This window comes from Telmatherina bonti (assembly GCF_933228915.1).
Source record: "Telmatherina bonti genome assembly, chromosome: 19".
Classification (NCBI taxonomy): Eukaryota; Metazoa; Chordata; class Actinopteri; order Atheriniformes; family Telmatherinidae; genus Telmatherina; species Telmatherina bonti.
In genome coordinates, this window is record NC_136617.1 from 21,804,245 (window position 1) to 21,831,849 (window position 27,605).

Genomic DNA, 27,605 nt, shown 5'->3' on the forward strand with positions numbered 1-27,605 from the left:
TATATATATATATATATATATATATATATGGAACTAGAAGTCCCCACAAGCTAAGTGAATGTTTTTGGCTAATGTTGTGGAAATCAGTCTTTGAATTAGAAGCACTAATGGGGAAATCATCCCCATCTCCCCATAGTGAAGAACCTTTTACAAAATCTGGGATTGAGGCAGAAATCCAGATTACCCCCAAAATGTAATCACTTGTTATATTTATGACATCTCCTGAAAATTAAAATCCGCCCGTAGCTGTTATGTTGCTAACAGTTAGATAACCAGACCGATCAACACTACCAAAAACATCACAGCCTTGGCGGAGGTAATCACCTGGTCATTCAGTATATTCAGGTATTCTGCTGACATTCTTTGTTGCTGAACCTAGACCTGTCCAACGCCAGCAACCCGAGATCACAGCACTGCTTCTACAGGCTTGTACAGTAGGCAGGAATGATGATGCATCACATCACTTAATTTGCTTCTTCTCTTACTCTGATGTGCCCATCACTGTCATTCCATCCAGCCATCCCCAACTATTGGTAGGTAAGAAGTGTTCATATCTGCCATTTCAGCCATCTGACACTGATACATCCTCTGCAGGGTTTTCCTCCCATGATACTTCCTTCAACTCCTTTTCCACTATTTTTTCAGACTATGGTCTTTCGGTCTTAAAGAAACTTCAAATAGCCGCAACATTTTTTTTCCATTCTTTAATGTAAACAGCAGTTTTTGGGGGCTTTGAAAAATCCTAAACAAAAACATAAGAAGGCATTAAATAGGAAGGGGGACAATATAAATCATACTAAAAATGACAACCATGATCTGTTATTAAATAAAAAAAAAAACAACAAAAAACAAAAACCTACAAAAAAAAACAAAAGACAAACTTGTAATTTTGTGGCCATACAGTCTGGTATTCACACATCAACAAGCAAACAACAAAGCTTCCCTTGACCAAATACCATTACCTGGCTCTTTGCTATTGTAAAATTACCAAATGATGATCATCTTACAAATGACAAAACATAAGCTCAAATATTGCTAAGGAATGTTGTGTACAGCAGTCTTTACAACAGGAGACACCCAAATGAGGGAGAGACGAATGTGTTTCACAATGATGGTGCTTTTACAGTCGTATCATTCCAAAGCCACTGTGTGGGTGTGTACAACAAGCAATAAGCAGCGTTAGAATAAAAACATCAATATTTCAAAGCACGCTTTTTTCTGTAGTGGCTGGACTTTGAGGATCTTTTTTTTTTTTTTTTTTAACAGTCTTCAGTTTATGTTTAAGTTTACTTAAGACTAAGTGGACAAAAGAGACCATTTTTAAGAAGAATTGCTCCTTAAATTTAATCCAGCCTTATGCAAAACATGTAGCTGCCACAATTTAAGTAAGTGGGAATGTGACAGGGAATAAATACCTTCTGAAAAACCCCACCCCCACCCACCTCTGTCCGTGCCTGCTCCTGATCTACACACCCGCTATGCTGATCCCTGCATTTGCCATTCCTCCTCACAAAAGCCCTGAGGAAAAATAAACAAACAAAAAAACAAAAAAAAAACAACATAAAAGGACAGCAAGGAAGGTAAATAAAATGATCTTTGTTTTTAGCAGGTGCCAACAGGAAACTTGAAGCAAAACGACAGGGAGTGCCTGGGTCAAGGAGAAGTGAATGCTTTGAAACATCAGACACACTAGTGAAAACAACAGCATAGATGATCCGACATATACTCTCTCCTCCATGACAACCTGATGTCCGTGCACTGACTTCAAGTCCCTCAAGTGCAACGATTAATGTTTATATGCACTATTTTCACTCTTTTTAAGGTCTTGCAAGAAGCAAGAAGTTGAATAAATCCTTCCTTCTGTCACAGTACATTTGTTTTTTTTACATCATATGTTTTTATTTAATCTTGTTCCAGTTTATAAGAAAAGGGGTATTGGTCCAGTGACTACAGAGAGTGCGGGATTTACGAGGGATCGTACGTCTTAGTTACAGTCGTAAACAAAGTCATAGTTGCTAGGTTCTTTGGGAATCGGGGGCGGAGCCTCAGGAATCTGGATGTTCTCTAGATCCAAGAGGCGAAGCTTCATCTCCATGGAAAGCAGGGTGTCCATGTCAGATTTGGTGTAATCGCTGGTCATCTCCTTTCCCAGAAGGGCGTTGAGACCGTCTGTCCACACACAGTACTGCAGAGAGATGGAGAAGATTTCAGTTGAAACAAATCAGAAACAAACAGCAAAAAATCCACAAAGTAAATTGGAGCATGACACGTTCCCAAAAGACAAAGGAAGCTGTTGACAGCACAAAAGCATAACTTACAGCCAGTCATTTGGGCATAAAAAACAAAGCTAACCACAAATGGGATGAACACCCACCACTCTCTTGTCCTAAAAAAAACTTATGTGTTTATGTAAGTTATTTAAAGATGGTTTTTATTTAAACACAACATAATTTAACTAAACCTATGTATACCTGTCAAACATCACACATATATTTGCCATAAATGGTATATAACTATAAAAAGCACAAAAACTGCTTTTATATTTTCCTGACTAAGTACTACTGCTGTTACCTTTGGTACTTAAAGCTGTTTTCAAGAATTTGGAAACAAGATCCAAGTTTAGGCAAAGGTAAATACAAGCCACTGGAAAACAGTGATGCAATCTGAATTAAGCCTAACATATGTGTGTGTATGAGCAGATACAAGAAGCTTACTGAGTAGAACTGATGGGGAAAATGTAAAGACAGGATCATGTAGTGCAGAAGTATCCAGCTCTGGTCCTTGAGGGCCACAATCCTGCAGATTTTCCATGCATCCCTGATCTAACACAGCTGACTCAAATGAATAAGTCAATGTATTATTAGGCTGTTGGATCTCTTTAATGAGAGTCTGCAAAATCTGCAGGACAGTGGCCTTAAAGAACCGACTTTGGACACCCTTGATGTAGTGAATGTGTCGGTATAAGACACACATAATGCAGACTTCATTCAGAGAAACCAATATTTATGCAATCACACATGTTCATTTTGTCTGACAACCGCGGAGGGGGGGGGCTTCTTCTGGCTTACCTCATGCTTGTCAGGAGCAATAAAATTTAGGTATTCATCTGACTCGTAGAGGACAGAGAAGGCCAACTCTAACACTTCCTGTAGAGAGGACAGGGTGAAAAGCAGAGGGAAGAGAAAAGGTGCCAAGCAGGAGATGCACAGTGACAGGGTAGGGAAGTCAAAAGTAAGAGGGGGAAAAAACGGGGATGCAGGGGGGGGGGGGGGGGACAGGTGAGATTTACATCATAATTCTCTTGAAGACTTGCTACCTTCTTTTTCTCACACCTCATCACCATCTGAGCCATCAACTGCACTGTGACCCTGACTTTTTGAAAGTCAGGGTCAGAGGGGGTTACTAAATGCGTTTAAATCTTACATAGCATGATTTCAGCTTTGATCCCACAAAATTCTCTTTACGACTTTGGTACACAAATGGAATTAAGTGTGACGATTGCATAGGAAATTAAACAATCAGATTGGAGCTGCAGCCCCCTCTTGACCTTTTGAAGGAGAAGAGCTTAAAAACACAGTTCAGTGGGAAAATTAGTCACAGATTCAGATCAAAATGCTGAGAGAAAAAAAAAGATGCATTGAAGGTTAAACAGGTGAAATGCTTGATGTCTGTGAGGCTGCTGCAAACTAAATGCACAGCAATCGCTAGATATTACCACTTTTCCTGAGGATACTGGTAATGCCTTCACATGAATCCATAAATGCTAAGATATTTCAGTCAAGGTCAAGTTAGCATGATTAAAAACATAAAACCAATGTAATGAAGATGGATGGTACAGTTAGAGTCTCTACAGATGCAGAAAAAAGGGAAAAAATGAAAGCAATTCCCAAAGTGCACTGGCAGCTTTGCAAGTTTATGTTCTGAAATGCAATTCTGCTTATGTCTAGTGTAATAAAACAGACAGTGTGTTCATTAGCTGCTGTCTGTTTCTTCTTGTAAAATAATTAAATGCAGCCCCCTTTTGTGCTGCCGTGTCTGTTATGGCTGAAATTTAAATGAAGCGCTGTTTCATTTAATTTGCCTTTTCGCACAACAGCTGAGTTTTCCCCTTTAAAAAAAACATGTCTTCACAGATCTTCAGACGCAGAGAATTACTCACACAAAATAAGATCCCGTGAAAAATGCATGAACTCTAATCCATCACACTATGAATATACCCTCAATCGTGGAATTCTGTCTGAAAAGCCAGACTGTAGAGATGCAGGTGTTCCTGTTTTCTCACAAAGACTCAACAAAATGAGGAAAATAGGTCCCCGAGTGCATGCTTATGAGATCACAATCCTTTAAAGGTATTTGAAGTGACTGAGGCTTGCTGTGTGAACTTTTGTTAGAATGACAGTCTAGAAATGCTCCACTCGTCTTCATCCTCCCACCACTGTCACACAAATCTCCAACATGCCAGCTCTGCTCTGAAAGCCTGCAGAGGTGACTTTGGCGGGCTTGTAACAGTGAGTAATGAAATGTGCACATGTTCTCATTCAGAAGGGTGGAATAGGCCTGCTAGACATCCCACAGGCCCCCCTCAGGTCATTCTCTCAGTCCTGTGTTTATCGACAAGGTAATAAAGGAGACAAAGAAGGGAGGAGGTATGCTCCTTTGTCTTCAGGGTTATTTATCCAAGATCCAATATATCAGAGTCCCTTGGGTGGGGACCAGAGGTTTGTAGGAAGGTAAACTACAGCATGAAGTGTACACAGATGCGGACAAGATGGCTCTTCCATCCTGTGGTAAGCATCACAGAGTGCATGCCCATATGTTAGGCTCTTTGAAACAAAGATGTCAGCATGGTTCTGATGACTCCTGTGTGATTTAAGACTACATTTGAAAGACTATTCATTCATTTATTTCAACACAACACCACAGATGAATACATATTTATCTGTGCAGAGCTGTTGAGTTGAAAGTTATTGTGTTATTTCCCAGAGCAGAATTTATGTAACTGTCATCATGTTACGCAACTCTCACACACAAAGACACAATCTCTTGCCTAGGATACACATACACCCATGCACTTGCAGATGCAAACATGCATGAGCACATGATAACGTACACACACCTTGTTTTGCTTTAGGGCTCCCTTTTCCTTCATGTGAGGACAGTCTTTGCCAGTGATAACAGCTTTGATATCAGCCACGGGCACTGCAGAGAGGACAGATGTGCGTTTAGAACAGAAACAACAACAACTACTTTGTGAAAACTGTGTCATCCCAGATGGGCACCTCAATAATCCAATTAATTAAAGTTTAAATTTCTACCCCGTTCTGAGCTACTTTTACAAGTTAAATGAGAAAAAAGTGTAACTGATTATGTAGACATGCATATGTTATTAAACAATGTGAACTGTCACAATGCACATCCCGTTTTTATGCATTTCAAAGGCCATCAACAAATTCGTTTGACACTTACATTTGTCCTGTAAAGAATCATGTGGCACCTCGCCCTGAGGGCTCTCTTCCAGATCTCCATAGTGCAGGACTTTATGATTCGGGGACAGACGGCAATACCAAAACTTATCTAGAAGAAATGACAAAAAAAACAAACAAAAAAAAAAAAAACACACACATTGAAATAGGAGATTTAGAGGACTGAGAATAAGCGGCTGGCACAAGATATGGATTGAGTCATCAGCAGGAAAAAAAAGAATAAACATGGCAAAAATAGTCAGGAGACCAAAACAACAACAAAAAGATAATCATAAAAAAAATAAAAACAGCCCTGAGGAAAATACACAGATGGGCCATGATGCTTTCCATCAGGGAAAGATCATGATGGGCGGCAAAACAGATGGTTGGTGATCATCATTTCAACAGCTCTTCATCATCAATAAACACCAGTTTTCTAATAATTACATTCTCTCTCGCTCTCTCTCCATATATATATATATATATATATATATATATATATATATATATATATATATATATATAGAGAGAGAGAGAGAGAGAGAGAGAGAGAGAGAGAGAGAGAGAGAGAGAGAGAGAGAGAGAGAGAGAGAGAGAGAGAGAGGGAGAGATGTACATATACAAATACATACATATACATATATATGCTAAGAAGATGTGCATGATCCTAAAATATTCTTAGCCAGCAGGGAAAAAAAATTAAGAAAATTTAATATAGAAGAGTTTTTGTGTTTTCAGTTATAAGTAAAGCTTTTTACAAGCAATTAAACAATCAAATTGTTCTCAGAGCACAGCTGTTAATATGCACAGTGAAATACAGAGAGGGAGGATCTCTATGTAGATGTGCACTTCTTGCCATTATGAGTGCAGCTTTAGCAAGTTTTAGTCAACTAAAACAATTTAAGAAACTGTTGGTGGTTGTTTATGTAGATATTGTTGAAATATTGGTCAAATTATCAGAAGAAAAAAGGGAATGCTTGATATGTATAGGTATTGAGAAGCCTAAAATCATGTGCTGAATAATGTAGTCAGTCCTATCCTGGTACCTGATCATTTTCAGAGAAATTTTTATTGTTTGTTTAATAAGTCCTTAAACTGATCAATGATGCATTCAAGCTACAAGCTACAAAAGGACAAATGAGTGTTAGCTCTTCGCATAACAAACAACCAAACAAACCACCACCTTCAATTGCATTTTTCATATTAAATTATCATTAGCAGCTTGTTGCAAAGACGCATTACGAACAAGATTATTTCTAAAGAGCTCGGAGGTAAATACCTGGAATGTCTCAGTTTGGAGTGCCAAGGGTGATTAAAGATTATAATCAGGACAAATGGAGGTCAAAATAAGAGATGGCACACCTTAAAAAAAATTACTACCTATATCAGATTATTATTATCGGAAAGGTATGTTCTTAAGAAAGAAGGGAAAAGAATCCGCTACTTCGGTTGCTTCATCCATTGTTCACTGAAGATTCACCTGAAATATTTTTCATGGAAAACTGGCAGTCATAAAGCCATTCTTATGGAAGGTAGAAAGGCTGAGATATGTCAAATAACAGGAACTGGAGTGAAAATATGCGGCAACAGGTCTAAAAGATTTAGCCTCATCAGAGTCTGCACCACAGCCTTATTGAAGGAGTGTAGGATCAGAGAACAGAACACAAGGCAACCAACATCTAAAGAGGAGCTTTAAAATGTATTTCAAAAAGTCAGAAAAACTATTTCTGAAGACTACTTAACAAAATAAAAAATCTAATCTATAAGGGTTCAGAATGGGTGGCCATATGACTAACTCATTAGAATTGTACAAATTGTTGCCTTATGGGTTGTTTTTCCATTTATCTTTGTACATTTTGATCAATTACTGCATGTATTTTCCATATAAGGTAATGAAACGTAGCACAAGAATTTTACACACTGCTGTATATCTTTAAAGTGCGAGTTGCTGTCTCACCCACCGCCAGCTTCTGCACAAAGCCTGATGTTCTTCATCATTTTTTTAATGCCATGGTGAGCACTGAGCTTAGCTGGCAGGTAGCAGAAACAGACTGAGGAGATATGTCAGGCATGTGCACAGCCCAAATCCTAACTCTTGAAAACAGACACGTGGTGATGTCAGGCAAGTGCAGAGTTGCATCATTTCACAGGGAGCAGAGAGGTAGATCTGTTTGGTCACTGTGATGCGAGAGAATCCCATCAATTGTTCAGTATAACCGATAGGATGTCTGATTTGCATCTTCATTTTCATTTTTTACAGTAACATAACACTCTCATGCTGGACTGAAGATGCTATATTTGTAGTTTGGAATTAATTCCTGTTTCACTTCAAATAGATTATAGAGATTCAACAGAATTGAGACAAATTTGTTCTATTCAATTTGTTCTGTTCTGTTCAAATTTGTTCACCAAAAAAAAAAAAAAAACCTTACTGAGACAAAACTGCGGTCACCTGCTGTGACCTGCTCTGTACATGTCGTTCTTTCCCCTTCATTCTTAAGAAACGATACGCTTGTAGAAGCATTCCATTGAGATGAGCGGCATATAACATGAAGAGAAAATTAATCAGCAGTGAAGCCAGCTGAATTAATATTTTAAGTTGGTTTGATGTCCCTGCAGGATGAAGTTCTTTTAAGTAGTCATGCAATATGCCGTGGGACACTGGTAAAAACATATTTATAGAAAAATGAAACATTTGAGCAGACACGGAGTTAAATGGCACCAGTAAGCATCAGGAAAGTTTATCTAAGCTGCGTGCATGTAACTAAACTTGAAATACCAGTATATTCAACGTATCATTAACCAAACATCAAGTGTATGTTAAACCTGCTAAGGCTCAATTTATTCTCATTCAGCTCGTTTTAAGGTCTGCAAGACAAAGTGCTTGTCGCATTTTAATGCATGCGCATACTTTACGAGGAGCATCAGTGAGAGAACAAAGTCTCAGAGAGGATGAGGAGGATAGACACGTACATGTAGGGGGAATAAAGATATGAGGGGGGAGCATAATGAAGATGGTGCAGATCTAGTCAGAAGGAGAAGGATGCAAAGAAAACTATATATAAAAAAAAGATGGCCTCAGAGGTAACGTCAGTAGCAGCTAGGGTCTACTGTAGCAGGAAGATTACAGCAGCTAATCAAGCTGCAGCAAATAAATATAAATATCAATATTGTTCTATTTTATAAGGCTAATATTACAGAGGACAACACTGGGTGAAGAGAGTATTGTGGCTTACTGGGAGTAAAAATGTAGCTGATTTAAGTTTAGGACTTAAATCAGATATTGCATGCCTCTAATAAGGACTTAACTTGGGGCTTGGGGAAAGACTGAAACAGCACAAAAAAAGCAAAAAAAGAAAAAAGAATGGGTCCCAGCTCGAGATGATGTGTGTTGCTGCAGCAGATTAAAGCAAATGCAACCCTGCTGGCAAGTGAGCTATATTAAATCCAGACAGGCACATGAATTGCTTTCTCTAGTGAGTGTGAGTCTTGCTAATGCGCTTTTGTTTCTTTATAGTATACATGTGGCTGGGTGAGTGCTTCTTTTCTGAAATAGCTTTCTAAGATCTCAGAAGTAATAACCATGATATGGTAATATGAGCCCAAATCCAGCACGATGTCGCAAAAGAACCCGACAATCATAAATTAGCCTACTGCAAGCAGCGAAGACGATCAGACATTTAGTTGGAGTGGGTTATCTTGCTCAGAGGAATTTCTTTTTTTTTTTTATTTATTTATTTATTTTATTTTTTTTAATACTCTGGCTGAAGTGGTTCCTCTTCCTGATCATACCGGTATACAGATTTTATAATCATGAACAAAAGGAAATAATAGTTAGACCCCTCAGTTTACTGTAAATCTAAAAACTCAGACCAATCAAAATGTTAGGACCAAAATGGAGTTCTTCATTTCTTATAAAAAAAAAAAAAAGCCTTGGATCAAGCAAGGAGCAAAACCAGAGGGGGAGGAGCCAAGACAGTGTGCCACTTTAAAATCTTGCTGGCTCCCCAGCAATTACCTTCCCCAGTTTTAATCAGACCACTGGTTTCCAAATGAACATTTTTCAGCTTCTATTTTTATTCCTGCTTCTGCGATTCTGTAAATCCTCTCTATCTGGATGACAGATGCCAAGACAAACTGTGATTAAGCTCTAAAACAGAGGTGTCCAGCTCCGGTCCTCGAGGGCCAGAATCCTGCAGGTTTTCTACGTATCCCTGCTCAGACACACCTGATTCAAATTAATTAGTAGTAGAGCTTAATCAGTTGTGCACGTCATTGGCTGTTTGATCCATTTAGTAGAAGATAGATTTGTTGGAACAGGAATACATGGGAAACCTGCAGGACAGCGGCCCTCGAGGACCGACTTTGGACACCCCTGCTCTAAAATGTCAGAATACATTGATGAGGAGAGGAAAACCCACTCTCTTTTACTCACTTTTAATTTAACTTATTGGAAAATGCAGAAGATGCAAGGCATGTAATGGCAGCCATCTAATGGCTGCAAACTGATCTGCAGCCTGAGCTTGTCTTTGGGATTTTTCTTCATGCATTTTTATGTGAAGACAAAAGCAGTGGTGACTGAGAGGGGGGGATGGAAGGTGAAAGAGGGAGGATAGGAGAGTGAAGGGATCAGGTCTCCAGCAGATTAAATTCTCCCTGACCGAAGAGCAGTATATTATGCAGGCTCAATAGTGTAACTGCTGCTCCCCTCTTATCCTCTTCCACTGCTCCTTGCTTGATTTCTTTCTTTTGACAGCAAGTATGAAATACGATATTATGCAGGATGATTTGAATGCACTTATGCATCTCGGGTGACTGCCGGATTTTCAATTTCTTTTCTTCCACTTCTCCTTTCGACTGTGTCAAAAAGAAGAAATGGCATCAACGCATAGACTTTATTAAGCAAAAATGGGACAAGAAAGGTGTGAACAAGATGTTTTAAAACATCTGTCACATCTCAGACGCTGCAGCTAAGAGCTAAAGCAGTCTGTCAGTCCCTCATTTTACATCTCAAAGCGTTTGTTTTGGCTTCACCTGTCTTTGCATTCTACATTTGCATGTAGGGCAGGGAAGAAGGAAGACTATGTGCGCACCTCCTCGCAGACAGATGTGAACTGCATTTTTTAATGCTTTAAGTGAGGCTGTGTGTCACTGCATGTCTTTGCTTCAGAGGTTCAGGAAGCCAGAAAAGTTTTGTGAGTGATCATGACAGCCGATTCATAGCCGTCCAGAGCTTCAAAGATTCCTGCTGATGAAATGTGTCCTGTGGGATTTTTCAAGAAGAATAGGGAATTAAGTGAAGGTGGTAAAGAATAAACAGAGGGAGAAAACAGAAGACTGCTTGTGTGTGTGTGTGTGTGTGTGTGTGTGAAGTAGAAGGGATTGTGAATTTTAATGCGAAAGTGTGCATTGTTAAATCTACTGAGGGAGGTGATGCTAAAACAGAAATGTAAGGTTGTACAAATATTTGAGTGTGTTTGTGTAAACTACTCGTCTCACCTTGCCTCCTGCGACTGCTGATTTTCCTGAAGCAGGTTCCCTCACACAACCTGTTGAGCCTTTGCTGTTTGATCAGCTCCATGATCTCTGGTTGGATCTTTTCCCTCAGCTCCCTGTAAAAAGGCAAAAAAAAAAAAAAAAACATAAACGAATTGGGAAGATTACTTGCATTTTGTCAACCACACCCACCCAGAGTGGCAAGCAAGTGACGGAGGAGTGCAAGGTATACCAAGGGGAATAGAAGTGTAACCATTATGCAGCAGTACAGCAGTCATCAAAGTGCCAAACCTCCTGGTCTGTGACTGTCAGAGGGGAATTGACACTAAACACTAAAATGTACTTCCACACATCTGCATATATCTTTGCATATTATAGAAATGAGCTAAACAGCATCCCATAGCAACACCGGTGAAAGCGTATGCCGCTTCTGCTTGGATCCCCTTTATTTATTCATGCATCTTCATGTATGTGTCGTATTCATGCACAGAGCACCAGTTTGCATGAATTATGTATATTATCAGCCTGAGCAGTGTTGCTCCCCATCGTCATTTTGGATTATTTAATTCCCTTTTAAATTTACAATTATTTTTCCCCTCTATTTTCCAGACTTAGCTAAAGTGTTTATTTTCTTATATTTAGTTTAGTCATGATCACATTTTTGACCTCCTTTCTCATGGGCTCTCTCTACCCCTGCTTATCCTCTCAGCCTATGTGTTGCCTCATTGGTGATTCCAGTCATTACATCAGTCTGTGGTCAGATATTCACGCTGACATCTTCAAAGGAACCGCTAGTGGGGAAGGCGCGGCTCATTGTGGAGAGGATAGAGGAAGACAGCTCTGCTTTATCACTTCGTGTAACATTCCTCTGATGAGGCTCCGCATGCATGAGTGTGCTTTTGTCTGAGAATTTCAGAGGACACTGACAGTCCCTCTTCAGTTTCTGTTTCAATTTTAATTGAATGTTTCAAGCAAAAGCAGAAAATCACAGGCACTTCGAGTGTTGTTCTGCAGCGGAAGAGCTCTGTAACGGAAGAACTCGCATAGAAGTTAAATGATTAAAGATGGCAGGATCAACTCTTGTGCAAAAGTACAAGACTTACTTAGAAGATCAGTAAAACATTGCCAAGTACAAGGTGAAGAAGGCAATCAATAATGAAAAGAATAACAAATAAAAGGAACTGCATTAAAACAAATCTGAATTTTTTGAGTTGATCGGAGTTTTGCATGCTTTATGTAGAGCCAGTTTTGCATTTTTGTTTTCACTTTATTCCTAATAAATAAACAATGCACAAATCACCTAATTCTATGAAACAGTCAAAATGATAAAGTAATCCTTCAGCTCAGACTTTATTCAAGAGGAACCTCTTCTGATCCAACACAATGAAAGTTTCTATTGACCTTTTCATGTTTCGAGCTTCTCTCTCTAATAATTGATAGAACATGAGAGCACACTGTAGGAAGTAATACAGGGCTTCTTCTCTATCTGTGGCCTGACAGGCTTAGCTCAATATGTTCACAACTCATGACTCCACTGTATTGATCAAAGGGAATTTTTAACCTCTGACGAGAGACTCACCAGTCTGGGATGATCCCTTTAACATTTAAATATAACAAAAAAGACCCTTTAATGACCCTGTATTTAAAACTAACCTTTCTTCCATCTACACCTTATTTTGTATTTTCTCCACTAGGATTAACTATCTGTCAAAGTTTGGTCCCTACCCTCCCAATATTCATCCAGTAGGCTCTTAGTTCAGCACTGATTACTGTTCAAAGGGACAGACATTAAGTGTAGCAATTTCTCAACAGTGCTACCTACTCTATTAATAACAGCCAGGACAAAACAATGTTCTCCATTACAGGACCTGCATTCATGATCAACTAGCTCTCTGTGTGTGTAATGAGCTGGAGGGTTGTTAATGGAGTATTCATTGGGAATGCCATTCGCAGACTATTTGAATTTAATGCATAAATTAATCATGAGAGGAAAGCAGGTGCAGTCTGCTTTAGGCCAGTTGTATGTACTTAGATGACAAATGAATAAAGGAAAAGGAAACAATTACCGCCATATTTAGAACCAAATCTCTTTTTGTAGATGCACATGACATCACGTACTCGCTTAAGTCAAGATGCCTAATAAGGGAGGTTATAAAATAGACCACTAGAGGGAACAATATTGTTAAAGGGGTCCTATTATGATATTTCAAGTTTTCTGAGCTTTCTACAGTGTTACAGTGTTGAATCCTCATCAGACATGTGAACAGCACTGTTTTTTTATCACCTAAACACATGTTTGAGTTTGAGTTCCAGCACTCTCTCCGTTCGGTTTCCATGGCGACGAAAAATGTGTCGTTTTAGAGAGTTTTTTCTACTTGGAAATCCTTGCGACGTCCCGGGGGATAAGGTTCGGTGATTGGTTACCTTCTACTGGTTAACTAGGGCATGTACAAATACATCAGGCGGGTGGAAAACGTCGGATAAAGTTATTTTGAATGATGGCTGGTGAGTTTACCAAAGAGAGACATCCTGCTGCATTCGTTGCTGTGGGTTGCTGTTTTCCACTTCGTTTTCAGGCTCTGATTCAGGTTCCAACATGTAGGGCTGTATGCTATGTGTTGACATTGTATTTTTTTTTTTTTTATTGAGTTCATATTAGCCTAATCCTTCTGTTTATGAGATGTTACAATGACGGCGAAAGCAGGTGCAGTGTGCGCTCCCGATGTAGTGCAGTGGCGGGAGGCGGGGCTTAATGCGGAATAGTCTCAATCCACTCGTTTTGCCCACAGGCTGATCTGACAGCCTACGGAGAGGGTCGGTCTGAAGTAAATAAAGCGATTTGTGACAATAACTCGATCAATCCCAGCCCTTCTGGTCTCAGAAATAAAAATAAATTAGCCTGAAATGCACAGAATAGTTCCACTTTAAGTTCTTTTTTTTAAAGCATTTTTTCCCCAAATAAACTGTTAGTGGATGTCACTCATATTAGGTTTGATATCTGGTTTCCATTGTGACATCTAGCGTCAAGTAAACATTTCATCATTCTGACCTTTTGACAAAAGCAGGCAATTATAATACTTTTATTTCACACATTGACAACAGCACATCACTCACAAGATGGGGCGGGACTGGAAGTCTTCCTGATTCATCCTCTCAGACTGGCGAATCTTCAGGATCTCTGTGTAGCTCAGGTTCTGCAAACGACTCTTGAACTGGTCCAAAGAATTAGGCTTGACAGTGAGCGCGCGCATGATCTGCTCCCTCACCACCTGCATTACCTGTGCAACAGAGTCGAAAATCAGATGGCCTCATCATGGAATCAGGAGACTTACAAGATGATGACACAGACCATGTATGTGTATGAGTGGGTAGAAATTTTTAAGATAAGTCTAAGCCCACTTGCTATTTCTTAGCATTCGGCAGACCATATAAACTTTCCCAAAATAATCATTGATGCATTTCCCCCCCCCCCCCCCTGAACTGGAGTCTGTAATCCAGTCTGGTGCACTGAACCTTAGGAAGAAAAGAGCGAAGCAGAAGAATTCAGCAGTGACTTGTTAAGTCCTGGTATCACTTCCCCATAATACCCATTTGACTAATACCATTAACATGGCTGTGTCTGCAGAAGCATGACATGAGTGCTGTTCCAAGACATTCAGCCCACGCAAGGATCTTTGTGTTAGACAGAAGTCACAACGCAAAAGGGTTGCAGTCAAATACAACACATATGACACATCACATGTCTAGATCAATTAGCTTAATCTATTATGTAACTGTCAGGAGGCATACACAGCTCCTGTATTAAAACAGACTGACAGTGCTGCTGCACAAGTACACATTTACTATGAACACAGAGCAGTGGCAAGAACAAAACCGAACACTGACAGAGAGGTATCATCTGCAGTTTTTCCAATGTGAATTTACTGTTGAGTAAAACCAAAGCCAAAGAAACCCAACAAGTAAAATGAGGTTCTTATACTCATTAGGTTTAACATCAGAAGCAAATCCCTGTTTGAACTACTTTACTACTGGACTAGACTGATTTTAACACAATTATTAAAGCTTGACTTTTTCCTAAAGCCTCTTTATCCTTCTGCACATATACTCAAGCCTCCAGAAAATGAGTCCTAAGCTGTAATATTCAATGACAGCTGCTTCCACTTAGTTTTGCACTTTGACAAGTCATTTACATTCTACAAAATTAACATTTTAAACATTAATATATCCCAAAGATATCTTTTTTTTTTTTTTTTTTTTTTTTTTTAAGAGGGCTCTCAGCCAGGAAGCAAAAGGGACTCGGCTGAGAGTGATTACAATTAATGTGCAGAAAAATCCCCTTTAAAATCCCCTATAACTAATATTCTTTCTTTTATACTATTACTTTATTAATGTTATATGTTGCACATTAGCATCGAAGCAAGTTCCTAGTTTGTGAATTTTGTAACTCACTGACAATGGCAATAAAATTTATTCTGATTCTGATTCTTGAATAAGGGTTTTCACTGAAAACAGAGGCAGCTGCAAATCTGTAAATGCTGCTGAAACACTAAGTCTAATATCGTGCTGTAAAAATAATCTTAGCATTTCTCTTGCCAAGCAGAGCTCACTGCAGATGATGTGATAGCAGACTTGACAAGCAGCCTTGAATATGGATCAACCTTGTTAACAGCTGCTGCTGGGCCTGCAAAAGCGGATTCATTGGATCAAATCATACTCGGGTAACAGAGAGAAATAAACTGAATTTCCCTGAATTTCATTTGATTTTTTTTACATGATTATATTGTTATGCTTCTCTGCTTGATCAAATGCTGAGGGACATACAATACATGCACTTACAGTCTGTACAAGTAATTCATCTCAATGCACTGGCTATCATAGGAAATAAAACAAGTTTTGGATGATGTTTGGTGTCACGCATACTTTGAGAACCTTAAATAAAGTGGACACTTATCAAGTTTCTTATAATCAGTGTGCTTTACAGGGCTAAAAACCAATCAAAGATTTCACTCTTATTTAACAATGCTTATCCTGTTTGTTGTTACTGCAAGGAGATTAATCATAAACTTGTCAACTTTTGAAATTTTACGCCAGTGTGATTAAATTTATTAAAAGTAGAAGATTTAAGAGTCTTAAAATGAAACATGCAGAATTCTGCAATCCTCAATCCAACAACAAGAAAGAAATAAAACGATTCACATGAATGCTGGCCTCCATTTTATCCAGAATCAGCAGAATTGTTTGTGTTAAAATTCTGTTTCTACTTTTGCACAGTAAGAGATAAAAACTATTGTTTCACAACTTGTTTCAGATTCAGTAAGGTCTAAAAGACAAAATAAGGAATTCTGTCACGAATTAAAAAATTTAATTTGGGGATCATTTTCCACAATGTAAATATGTTTAGAGGCGACAATATCAGCATATTTCCAAGCTAACAGTCACCAACACTGTTAAAAAAATGCAAGTTGAGAAGCACCGGAAAAATGTGCTACCATAATTTTGCATTTGTCAGTTGATGCCCTGTAAAAATCACCTCCAAGTCTGACCATGCTTAGTACTTCTCTGATTTATTTACAAATCTAAGGCTACATGAGTGCATCGCCAAGACTCTCTGGTGTGATCTAAATCTAACTGGCACTGAAGCTGATGCAAAACATCAGTGACTCAGAAAGAGCGCATCCGTAAAATCCCCCTTGACAGAGAAGACAAAAGATGATATGAGGAGCTTGGCTGGTGAAAAAAAGCAGTATTTTGGGCTATGATTAAGCTCCTGTTTGTGAGTATTAACCTTTTTAAATCATTTCCAAATGATAGTAATAGTATTATGTATTGGCTCTTTATTACAGAAGTCATTCCGAAGTTAAAAGGGAATTTCACGTATTTTTCTTTCTGCCAGGAACTATACAGAAGACACACTGAGCACGAGGGATGTTAAATGAGGCTGGAAGACGACTCCCACAGTTCTTTATTCAGTATCAAATGTTTGTTTTGTTAAAGTCATTGCAGTTCATATAATTCATAATTCTATTATCAGGAGAGACATTTCAATACTTCATTTAGGGTGCAGCTGTTCTGCAGCAGCACCATACAGTGAAATGTTGGCAGTAACATGTCCTTCCACTAGTGGGCAAGGGTCAACCTTTTACCTCCCCACCAGTCAGGACATAAAGATAGCTGACATTACATCCTAGACTGAAACAATCTCAAGAATGTAAAGTTTGATGCAAATTCTACATCTCGGGGGAAGGCTTTGGCTTATCAGCTATCAGCCGATTTGCAACCCACATCATTGGTATTTAAGCTTCAGCTTGTCATTTCAGCCTCACCTCAAGTTATGCAATGAGAGATGCATCACTCCTGATGGTCAACTTAAATCAGAACAGGCACATCATAAATCTAGACACATATTTTAGATTTGTATAATTTAGTACAAAACTAATTTATAATCCATTTTAAGTTTACAAATGGTGTGTCAGCAGGCGTTTTTTGTTTTTTTGTTTTTTTTAAATGGGACATTATTCAATTTTGAAGTGATTTGGAAAATAAGGAAAATTATGGGAAAAAAAAAAAAAAAAAAAACTCAAAATACTTCCCCCAAATCTCCAATCAAAATAATAATAATAAAAAAAAGCTCTTTAAAGCACATCTTATCATCACCTGCAGCCCTGCTCTCTAACCTAATCCCAGTCTCAGGAGACCAGCTGCCATCCAGCCCCAGTGCTTCAGCAGTCGTCCCCAGAGGAACTTCATTAATATGCCTTGTTTGCAGTCATGTCTCTGGCAGGAAAACAATTCTGTAGTCTCATGCTAATTAACACTGCGGATATTCATCACATTTAATACGAACACATGGTCTTTTCTCAACAAGGTGGAGGGTGTGTGTGTGTGTGTGTGTGTGTGTGTGTGTGTGTGTGGTGGGGTATTATGAATATTTAATCTCTGTCCTTTGTTATCTGAGAGCACCTTGACAGAGGCAGAGATGATGTCACAGCAAACTTTGCAGGCTGAGCTCATTCTCAAGATAAATTCAGGACAACTTTTCAACTAGCATCATATCTGCAACAGAGTACAGTATTTCAGCACGATCTAATGATCTTCTAGTCTTTATTTTCCTTTTCAGTCAGATCTGCTGATCCAAAATTGATCACGTCTATACTTGTAACCTTTAGTTCTGCCTTCCTACGTTGCCTGTCATGCTTCCTTTTCTCTTCTAGACAGTGAGCCATCACTCTTTCTTATACCTCTTTAGTAAAGAAGTTATATACCAGAGCAAGTTTCTGCTAAGTTAAAGTAATTAAAGGCTGTCCCCAACAGCCATCAACCATACAGAATGAAGAGCTTGCCACAGACTTCTCCTCTGCTTCTAAACACTTTTCAGCCTCTCCTCAAACAGGACAGTCCTGCCTCTTGGAGCTGCACCACCATCTATCACCAACAATGCATTGGCCAGAACAAATTACCACCCCCTTCCCGCTGACCAATCGACTGCAGCCCCTGCTCCATTTAGCTGAGAAGAAGCTAACGACATCATTTACCAGCTGTCAATCAAAAGCTCACTCGCCACTCAGGCCTGCACACAGAAATCTGGAAATCATCGTCCTGGAGAGACACTTTGGTGGACAAATAACAAGGCAGTAATCACAGAATAATGACTTTGCTGATAACTCCCTGAAAGCAATCAAAAAGTCAATCTCACATGGCGATAATGGGGCCGTTAGTGGAGGGTGCTGATAAAGTGGACAAAACATGCAAGCTTGTGCATGTTAAAAAAAAAAAAGAAGCAGGTGAATGTGCACACACTTGTGCACACACTTATTCTGCCATGTTTTCTAAAAAGTAGTAATAAGAAGAATGCAGGGAAGCTATTTCCTAGTATTTAGATGGTAATTACACCTTTTTCCTGCCTGCATTATGTCCCACATTCAGCTTAAAATTATGTCTTTAAAGCTCACCATGTCCTTTATACTTAAACATAACAGTAATAGCACAGATATGGGCATGAAATGATGCACACCTTTTATTACATTTAGAAGGAGCTATCTGCAAGCTCGCATGAAAATACAACTAAATTGTTCCTGTTAGACAACAAACTGTATTATTTGGCATTTTAACATCAACATAAATCTGTACCGATGAATGTGGTGCATTTTCCCTGAGAGATTTGCTAAAAAGAGGTTATTAAACCAGTATAACATGATTTGCTTTGCTTGTATCAGCAGACATTGTTTACATCTGGTTTCAGTTTCTGAGATGTTAGAGACACAAATATAAGGCAACAATGACAACTGGAAATTGCCCTTGGCAATGGTGGGAATAGCTAAATAAGGTAAAAAAAAAACAAAAAAAACCCAAAAAACTTGTGAATGTTGCACAACAGACGGATTTCATACATTTTCAGTTTTTCTGTTTAAACTCTTTTGGTCTACTCTATCATTACTTTGTCAGAGCAACGACATTAAAAAAAACAAACAAAAAAACCCACCACTTCCATCTATTAAAATTTCTTTTATGGATCCCTTCTGTATTGTTACATCATTCAGACAGACGATTCTGGATGTAGAAACACACCAACAAAGACTGGCAGAATGTACAAATGCAACAACACCGGGTGCATGCATTGACTACCATCCACTAACTACTAGGGCTGTGACGATATAATGTTGTCCCGATTCGACTTGATTCCGATTTTTGGGGTCCCGATTAGATTTAAATTGCGATACTCAAAATTCTTTGATATTGCTGATTTTTGTATATTAAAAACCAAATAAATTTATAAAAATTTTTTTGCTGGTAATTTTTCTTGATTTCATTTAGTAGAAATCAACACAGTAGCCAAATCATCATTCTGCTGTTATAATGCCCAAGTAAAAAGATTAATAAAACCCAAAAAAGCAAGACAAAAATTTTGAAGGAGATTAATTTTATTTCATTGAAAAAAAAAAATCAATTTTTTTAACAAAAAAAAAAAAAAAAAAAATCGATTTTAAAATTGTGAAACAAAAAATCCCAATTTTCGATTTTTCGATTAGATTTTCCCACCCCTACTATCTACACACTTTTGTTATTTTTGCAGTTCATAGCCACAAACTGCTTGCTCTGCCCCCTATGGGTAACAATGTCAAACTGCAAAACTGAAGTGGCTTGAATGTACATATAGAATGTAAATATAGAAGCAGATTACTGAGTGCAGCAAATTTCTTAACAGGTGCTACGTTCTCATGATAGAAATGCATTTATATATTTCAGTAAAAGGAATGGTTTGACACAGATTAATTGCAACTTTAAAGTGTATACCTTTTTCTTTGAGTGAATGCCTGAAAGACCTATTTGGCAGCATTAATGCACCATAGAAAAAAAAAAGCCCATACTGTACTGTAGGCATGGTGGTTCTATGCACTTTAAATGTGTATATTTATGTAGACCATATAGCAATTTAGTCCTAGGGTTTACAAAGCAGGGACAATATCCCATATGCAACGAAATACTACAAGTCATCAAATGTTCCTCTAAAGCTACTTAACTGTTCCTTGTAAATTCTGCATTAGCACACACATACACATCGACTGCATTTTTCCTTCCACATGAGTGATGCAGGGTCAACATTGGCTGTTGCTGCTGGCTGTTGCCATATTTAGAGGTCCAACACTGCGTGCTGAGACAAACTGTCAGAGGAGCTCTTTTTAAAAAAGCAGCTCCTCGTAAGGCGCAGTGCAGTCCATAAGGATGCCTGAAGAGGACAGTCACCTGGGAATTCATCACTCACTGTTGGATTATCCAGAAATGCTGATGAGAGACAAGGGCTGACCTTGGCTTGTGTACTCTACTGGAATAATGAGTGTTTATTATGACAAAATTGTTACAGGGAATGTGAATATTCTGCATTAATTATCCCGGGAGGCATTAAATTAGTTGTGATTAAACAATTAGTCAAGGTCACGAGACAATGTCTTATCTCGGACAAATTCCACCTATGAGATGTTTTGCATCAATACAGGGCAGATTGGTTGAAGCAGTCTGTAAAAGTAGGATTCACACAGCTCCCCCATTAATAATGCAAACTACTCCAATTTAGACCAGTTACAAGGCTTTTAGTCTAAAAGTGCAAATTTAGCAGTGCACAGAGAAAAGGTTGGAATGGGAGAGCACTGCACAAGCCAAAGCAGAGATTCTCTATAATGTCCAATCCGATTTGGGGATGTGAAATTTAATGTGGCTCTTTTAATTCAGAAAAATAAAAGGAAAATTGATTTAGTACATTCCTGCTTTTACACATGCAGCATTAATTTCTAATCCTACTGTGACTTGACTTTAAATCAAGGAATAAAGAAAAGCAGGTCAGAAACAGCAGATAGAGAAATTCTGACAAAAATGCATTTGTTGGTCTCCTTCTTTAATACACATTTTCTCACAGACAGAAGATGTGCTTCAAGTTGACCACTAATTCCAGACTTGATACATCAAAAATACATTATTATATGATATTATAGGCTTTTGGCTGCCATATCCCAGCATGTAGGCATGTTAAGTCACACCCAAACTCCTCATTTGTAAGAAATCTCAAGTATAGATTGCACACAAAACACAATCACACACACTTGACAAAATCTCACACACAGTCAGGATTAAATAAAGAGCCAGAAGTATAACTAAATCTCAAGACAAGAAAACTTAAGATACTCGTCCATTTCCCTGCTGATTTCTAGAGAGCAGTTCAGCGGTGAGACAACAGTATCATTGTCTTCATAAGCCACAAAACAAATTGTATTTCTGCAGCTCAGCTCCTGCAACTCTTACGGCTTGACGCTAATGACAGATGAACTCTTTGGTCTGATTAGTGAAGTAAGCTTTGGTGTTCTCTATGTGAGTGGGCCAACGCTGCCAGAGATCAGAGATTCCCCCCTTAGGCGCACACAAAGGCACATACTCATGAAAAACTAATATGCTGGGGGAAAAAAATGACACAAGCCCCTGCACAGAAACACTACACTCTGGATGCACACTTATACACAAAACTATGTTGGAAGCAGAACCACACACACGTGATCATGAAAGCATACTCACATATATAGACAACACATAAATCTAGAGATTTGTTGTAACACACATTCATACACTGTCCAAGAATGCTTACACGTGGGCAAAAACAATAAAGCAAACCTTGTTAGGGGAGTGGGAGGTGAGGCAGCCAGGCAGAAAGATATAAATAGCCTGTCTGAATTCAACAATAGAGGTGGTGGCGGAGGTGGTGCAGGACGTGGGTGGGATGGAGGGGAGAGAGGCAAGAAGAGGAGTAAGAGAGAGCACCACAGAAAGACAAAAAAGCTGCAAGAAACTAAAGAAAGGAAAGGGTACTAGAAACATTTAATCAACTGTGAGTAATTATATATATATATATATATATATATATATATATATATATATATATATATATATATATATATATATATATATATATATATATATATATATATATGTATATATGTATACACACACACACACACACACACACACACACACACAAAAGTGTGAAATAAGACAACAGCAGGTCTCCTTGCAGGAGAGGAAGAAGAGTGGGGGAGGTGCAAGTTTTCTGTGCCATGATACATGTTTGGTTTCATGCAAAGCAGGACAGCAGCAGTCACAGTTGCTGGCATATGGAAATGTGCGCAACGTTTTCACCAACTGGCCCAAGCTGTCTTTTTTAGAATCCAAACATGGCAAATACTAGAAGTCCAGTACCTGCACTCACTGTATTGCTGTGCATCATTTCTGACTTAATGCATCACCCTCCTTATCAGTCACCTGTGCATTCGTCTAGAGAAGTAACAGAGTCCTTCTCTTGGTAAAGAAAACAGTATATACAGTAGCCATTCTTAATTTAGCTTTGGTTTTGATTAAGACTGAAACAGTAGCTAGCACCTATACTAAGTCAATAACAACATTTAGAGGGTGGACATGAGTGTCGCTGTAGTTGCAGGAGTTTTCAGGGCTGCAGTGTGAATAATCCTAAATGGGAGAGGTTGGTTCCCAACATAGTTGAAGAAAACAAACAATTTACTCTTTTCTAAAAAAAACAAAAAAAAAAACAAAAACAAAAAACAGGCAGGAATAGAAATTAATTTAAAAAAAAGAAAAAAAGCCAAACGTAGTTTATCTGCTTTGTTAAAACATTTACCCCACGGTCCTATCTATGAGTTCTAAAGGAAATAAGAAATGACAAGCTTTTGGCCAGACACAGCCCCCTCCGAGAGCAATGGTCTTTTTTTTCCAGGACTTCTTAACTTGCCAGTGGGAACAAGGTCCTATTCAGTGTATAAATATTTTTTTTGATTAATATTAATTGCCAAACTTTAAGCAACAACTTTAAGGCTGAATTTTGGTTGTAACGTTCCACCTCCTCTGCTGCACATATATCCATCTTGTTACCTCATGGCCAAACACTGCTCAAATGGGACTTCTCAAAAAAGCTTCATCAACAAACAGACCAGAAACTTTAAACAGAAAACCTTCTGGTTCCAAGACTCTAAAGAGTGGCACTCCAGGGCAGGGGTGTCCAGCTCTGGTCCTCAGGGGCCACAATCCTGCAGGTTTTCTATGTATCCCTGCTTCTGGGGTGGAACAGCGATACATCAAAAACATGTAGGACAATGGCCCTCGAGGACAGACTTTGGACACACCTGCTCTAAGCGTTGTGACACTTGATTTTATAGCTAGTAGTTATGTTCTTATTATCTTGTAGAGTCATCGAGAAGTTCAAGCTTATTCCATCTAGTGAAAGATAGATGAAAGATACGTTATGTCATGAAAAGAGCATGAGAATCTACTGTGGTGTTAACACACAGAGACAAACCATGCACCCTCACTTTTACATATTTACAGTGAGCAAGTTTCAGTACCAACTAGAAAAGCACCCAAAGAACACAGACCTTTGCCAAGCAGCTTATTTCCACCCATATTGTGAAGAATCCTTTTAAAAATTCCTGTATCCACAATTTCTTCCAGATCACTCCCAAATTTTAATGAAACCTAAGTTAGACTAAACCCCATTTTTAGAAAAAAACAACAACAACCCAGGAAATCCGCACGTAAGTTTTTGCATGAAATATGGGCAAAAACACAACCTCCTTGTCGGAGGTAATTAACCTGGCGTGCATATGTTAAGACTGTGTGAGGAAGATACAACCCACTGATGAAACCCACACAGGCACAGGAAGACCAGCATGGGCAGACCTCAGCTGACCAGCACATTTGCTGTCTGTTATAAATCTTCAGTCATTTGGCTTATTGATTTAAAAATTGATCGTTTTTAGCACAAATCAAACAAGAGTAAGCCACCTGATTGCAAGCGTCGAATTCATTAGAACAGAAGTATGTCCAAGACAAAAAAAAAAGTGAAAGCAGTGTAATTTTGTTTTGTCCAAAACAAATTAAATCAGGTTCTGGCAGTATTTCTAAGACTCCTGCTCCACAGTCTGGATCTGACCTTATTCTAATCCTGTGTCAAACCCCTCGGGCTAAAACACTGGTTGAAGCTCATCCAAGGCGGGAGAAACCAGTGTGAAGTATAGCAGAGCAGAAGTATTGACATTGAATTCCTCTGGTGACAAACAGTGGGCAATGGTGATGTGGAGTAATCCCATTCACAATGACAAAGCCCAACCCCCATCACACACGCGTGCACATACACAGCAATACTGATGATGCCTGGGGTGTGATGTGTGTATGTGAAACAGAGTGAAATTTTAATCCAGCGCATGAAATTTGTGTGACTGAGTGTGTGTGTTAATCAAACCGATGTGATCTGGGTCTAACCTGCTTACGCCTCGTCGAGTCTACACAGCTCCATCTGTCCCTTCTCCCTATTTTTCACTCTGCCCCGTCCCATCCTCTCCATCTCTCCTTGCCTTTTCTTCTCTCTGTCCTCCTCCCTCCCTCCTTCCACCCCCTTCCTCCTCCGCATCCAGGCAACAACACAAACAGTCCCTCTTCCTCTCTTACTACCACCTCCCCGTCACTGTTTGTCATTTTCAGTCTCAGTACTTACATGTCACCTCCATGGTTCCAAGTGTTGTGTGATACTCTCCACAGTGACGGATGAGTCCTTGTGCTTTTGCCAGACAAGGAGTTTTTTTGTACTCGACAGGAGATGAGGATGGGTGGAAGAATGGAGGGAGCAGATGGCTCCTCGGAAGAGCAGTCTAGCTTATTGTGGACAGTTAGCTTTAGTGCGAGCCACAAAAAGCAAAAACTCGTCTGTGAACACAGCTCGTGGAACACCTCCCCTTTTCTCTTCTTTCACCGTTTTCTGCTCCTGCACGTGTCCTGCTTGACTCTCTATTTGAGCATATACTATGAAGTTCAACCCATCTGCCTCATTCTTGTCTATCAAACTTTATCCATCTCCTATCGACTATGAAAATATTCTCTTCCTCTCAATCTGCCTTCCTGCCTGCCTCTGTGACTCTAAGAGCATCAGCCAGACTGCTCTGCTTTGCTTATGTTGATCTCTGGGCTTATGCACTGATTGGACACACGCCACAATCAGAGACACCAATGGTGATGCAGCAAGTGGATCACATGGTAAATGTGTGTGTGTGTGTTGGAGAGAGAGGCTTAGACATAGAGAGAGGGAGAATTGAGAGAAGGAGAAGAGGAGGAGGGGTATTGTGAGTGGCTGCAAGCTGCTACATTGTTTTTTTTTTTTTTTTTCCAAGGTCCTGAGCAGAGAAAGATGAAAGCTTGCTTTTCTCCTGTGGGGAAGACGAGGAGGAGATGCTCTAAGCATAGACGTTTGGATGAACAGACGACAGGAAGCCTTACAATACCGAGTCACTGACAGATGCTCTTGTGCGCAAACGCACCCAAAACACAAGTGTGTACACATGCAGCGAGAGTGGCTCCATCTTACCGAAACAGAGAGAGTAGTGCAGCACACCAGACGTAACTGAACAGAGGTTGCTATGGAAACAAGGGGAAACTGTTGCTGACGGTCAAAGCAGTGCCCTGAGAGCATCAGACATGCCTCAATTAAACACGGCACATGCAGACACACCTTTTATCATGTACTAAACACCAGATTTAGGAAAGCAACAGAGCGGATTTAACAACATTATTTTCAAACTTTATGTAAGTCTTTGTGCCTACCAAGCATAAATGTATACAAGAACCTGAGTGCGTGCTTGTGAGCAGACTGGGCAGATGCTCAGTGAGCCATGTGGAGCCAGACACTAAGACAGCCATCAGCCTTTAAGATATGCTCGCACGCCTTCAGTCTACAGCAATGTGACCAGCAAGACACTGATAAAACCTCAGCTGTGTTAGTATTCCATACATCAGTAGCGTTGGTAGAAAATGCAGAAGCTGCTGGGAAACCAAATGCAATATGAAGTGGACGCCTTCAGAATTATCTGTGATCCCTCTTATTATCCACCCACATAAAGATGCATCCTCTCTAAAGAGGATACTCCTAATTTTAATGCATGGGCATGACATTTTCAATGGCATTTGATTTTACCACTATAGCTGTGAACAAGTATACTTTTACAGTCAGACAAGATGTCCTTTAAGAGACAAGAACTGAACTGTCTATGAAGCACACTCAGTCCTCATAAAGCCACTTAGTTGACTACAACCTCGCATGTTATTGACAAAAAAGAAGAAGGGGGGGGGGGGGGGGGGGGGGGGGGGGGTTACTCCTGCTCAGTGAACTGGAAACAATTAAACGAGCAAGCACAATACCTCTGCAGTGGTGAGGAGCATTAATAACCTGTGTCCTCAGAAAATCATTGCATTTAAGTGCCAGGTTGTGTTTGTAGTGACTGATACTGATGTCTCCCATCATTTGGCTCCTAGTAGGACAACAAAAGGCTGATGAAACTCCAGACTCGCATGGCTAACATTCACTCCTCTCACAAACTAAAATAGACTCTTCAACATGTATTTTATGGATGCTGGAAACAGACTTAGCAATTACACTGTCACCTTATTACATCACAGTATGTGGAGGGTGACATGTTGGAGCAAGAGGCAAGCACCTGCAGTGCAGGAGAAAGAACTTGCTCGCTGTGGGTTGGACACATTGTCCCTGACTATCAATGCCTGTAAGCATTAGTAGAGAAGTGAACAATCAGTAGGAAAAAAGAACAGCTAAGAGTTGTGTTGGCCTGTTTGGTGTTCAGTATCAAAAGATAATCATAATTTGTTAGACAAATGATGGAAACTGTAATGAACACCTGCTGCCTGTTAAAACTGATGCCCAGTTGGATACACAACACACAAATGCTGCTCATTACGATCGCCACACATACACATTTGTTCTGTGTGAGCCGATTCAACATTAGCCAGCTTACAGCAAGTTAGTCATCTTTATCCAAACTCCGCAAAGCTTCATATGAAGACGTGGGAACTTAATCAATGGATCCACCATCAAAGAAAACTAATGTTTCATACCTGAGTAAAACAAAAGCAAAACGTTGCAGGAAAAATTCCCTTAAAAATATTTTCAGCATCAATTAACATATATTAAGAATGTACATTTCTGTGCTCTTATTACCTGCGTGTGGTCATCAAACTGGTAACAGAGACATATAGTACAGCTGCAAGTAAGCATGATCCATGTCACATTATTAGTCAAATTCTAGTTTTAATAAC

The 27,605-nt window shown here is 39.3% G+C and overlaps 1 protein-coding gene across 1 annotated transcript in view; it reads right to left on the reverse strand.

Annotated features, from left to right (window-relative positions):
- Positions 1-1,523: 1,523 nt before the first annotated feature.
- Positions 1,524-27,605, reverse strand: part of elmo1 (engulfment and cell motility 1 (ced-12 homolog, C. elegans)) — a 72,093-nt gene continuing 46,011 nt past the window's right edge. Inside the window, exons 17-22 of the mRNA XM_079258825.1 lie at positions 14,073-14,236; positions 10,962-11,074; positions 5,467-5,574; positions 5,117-5,199; positions 3,069-3,146; positions 1,524-2,185 (exon numbers count right to left, since the gene is read on the reverse strand). Of these exons, the coding sequence (XP_079114951.1) occupies positions 1,985-2,185; positions 3,069-3,146; positions 5,117-5,199; positions 5,467-5,574; positions 10,962-11,074; positions 14,073-14,236 (747 nt within the window). The 3' untranslated portion in view covers positions 1,524-1,984. The remainder of the gene's footprint in view (positions 2,186-3,068; positions 3,147-5,116; positions 5,200-5,466; positions 5,575-10,961; positions 11,075-14,072; positions 14,237-27,605) is intronic.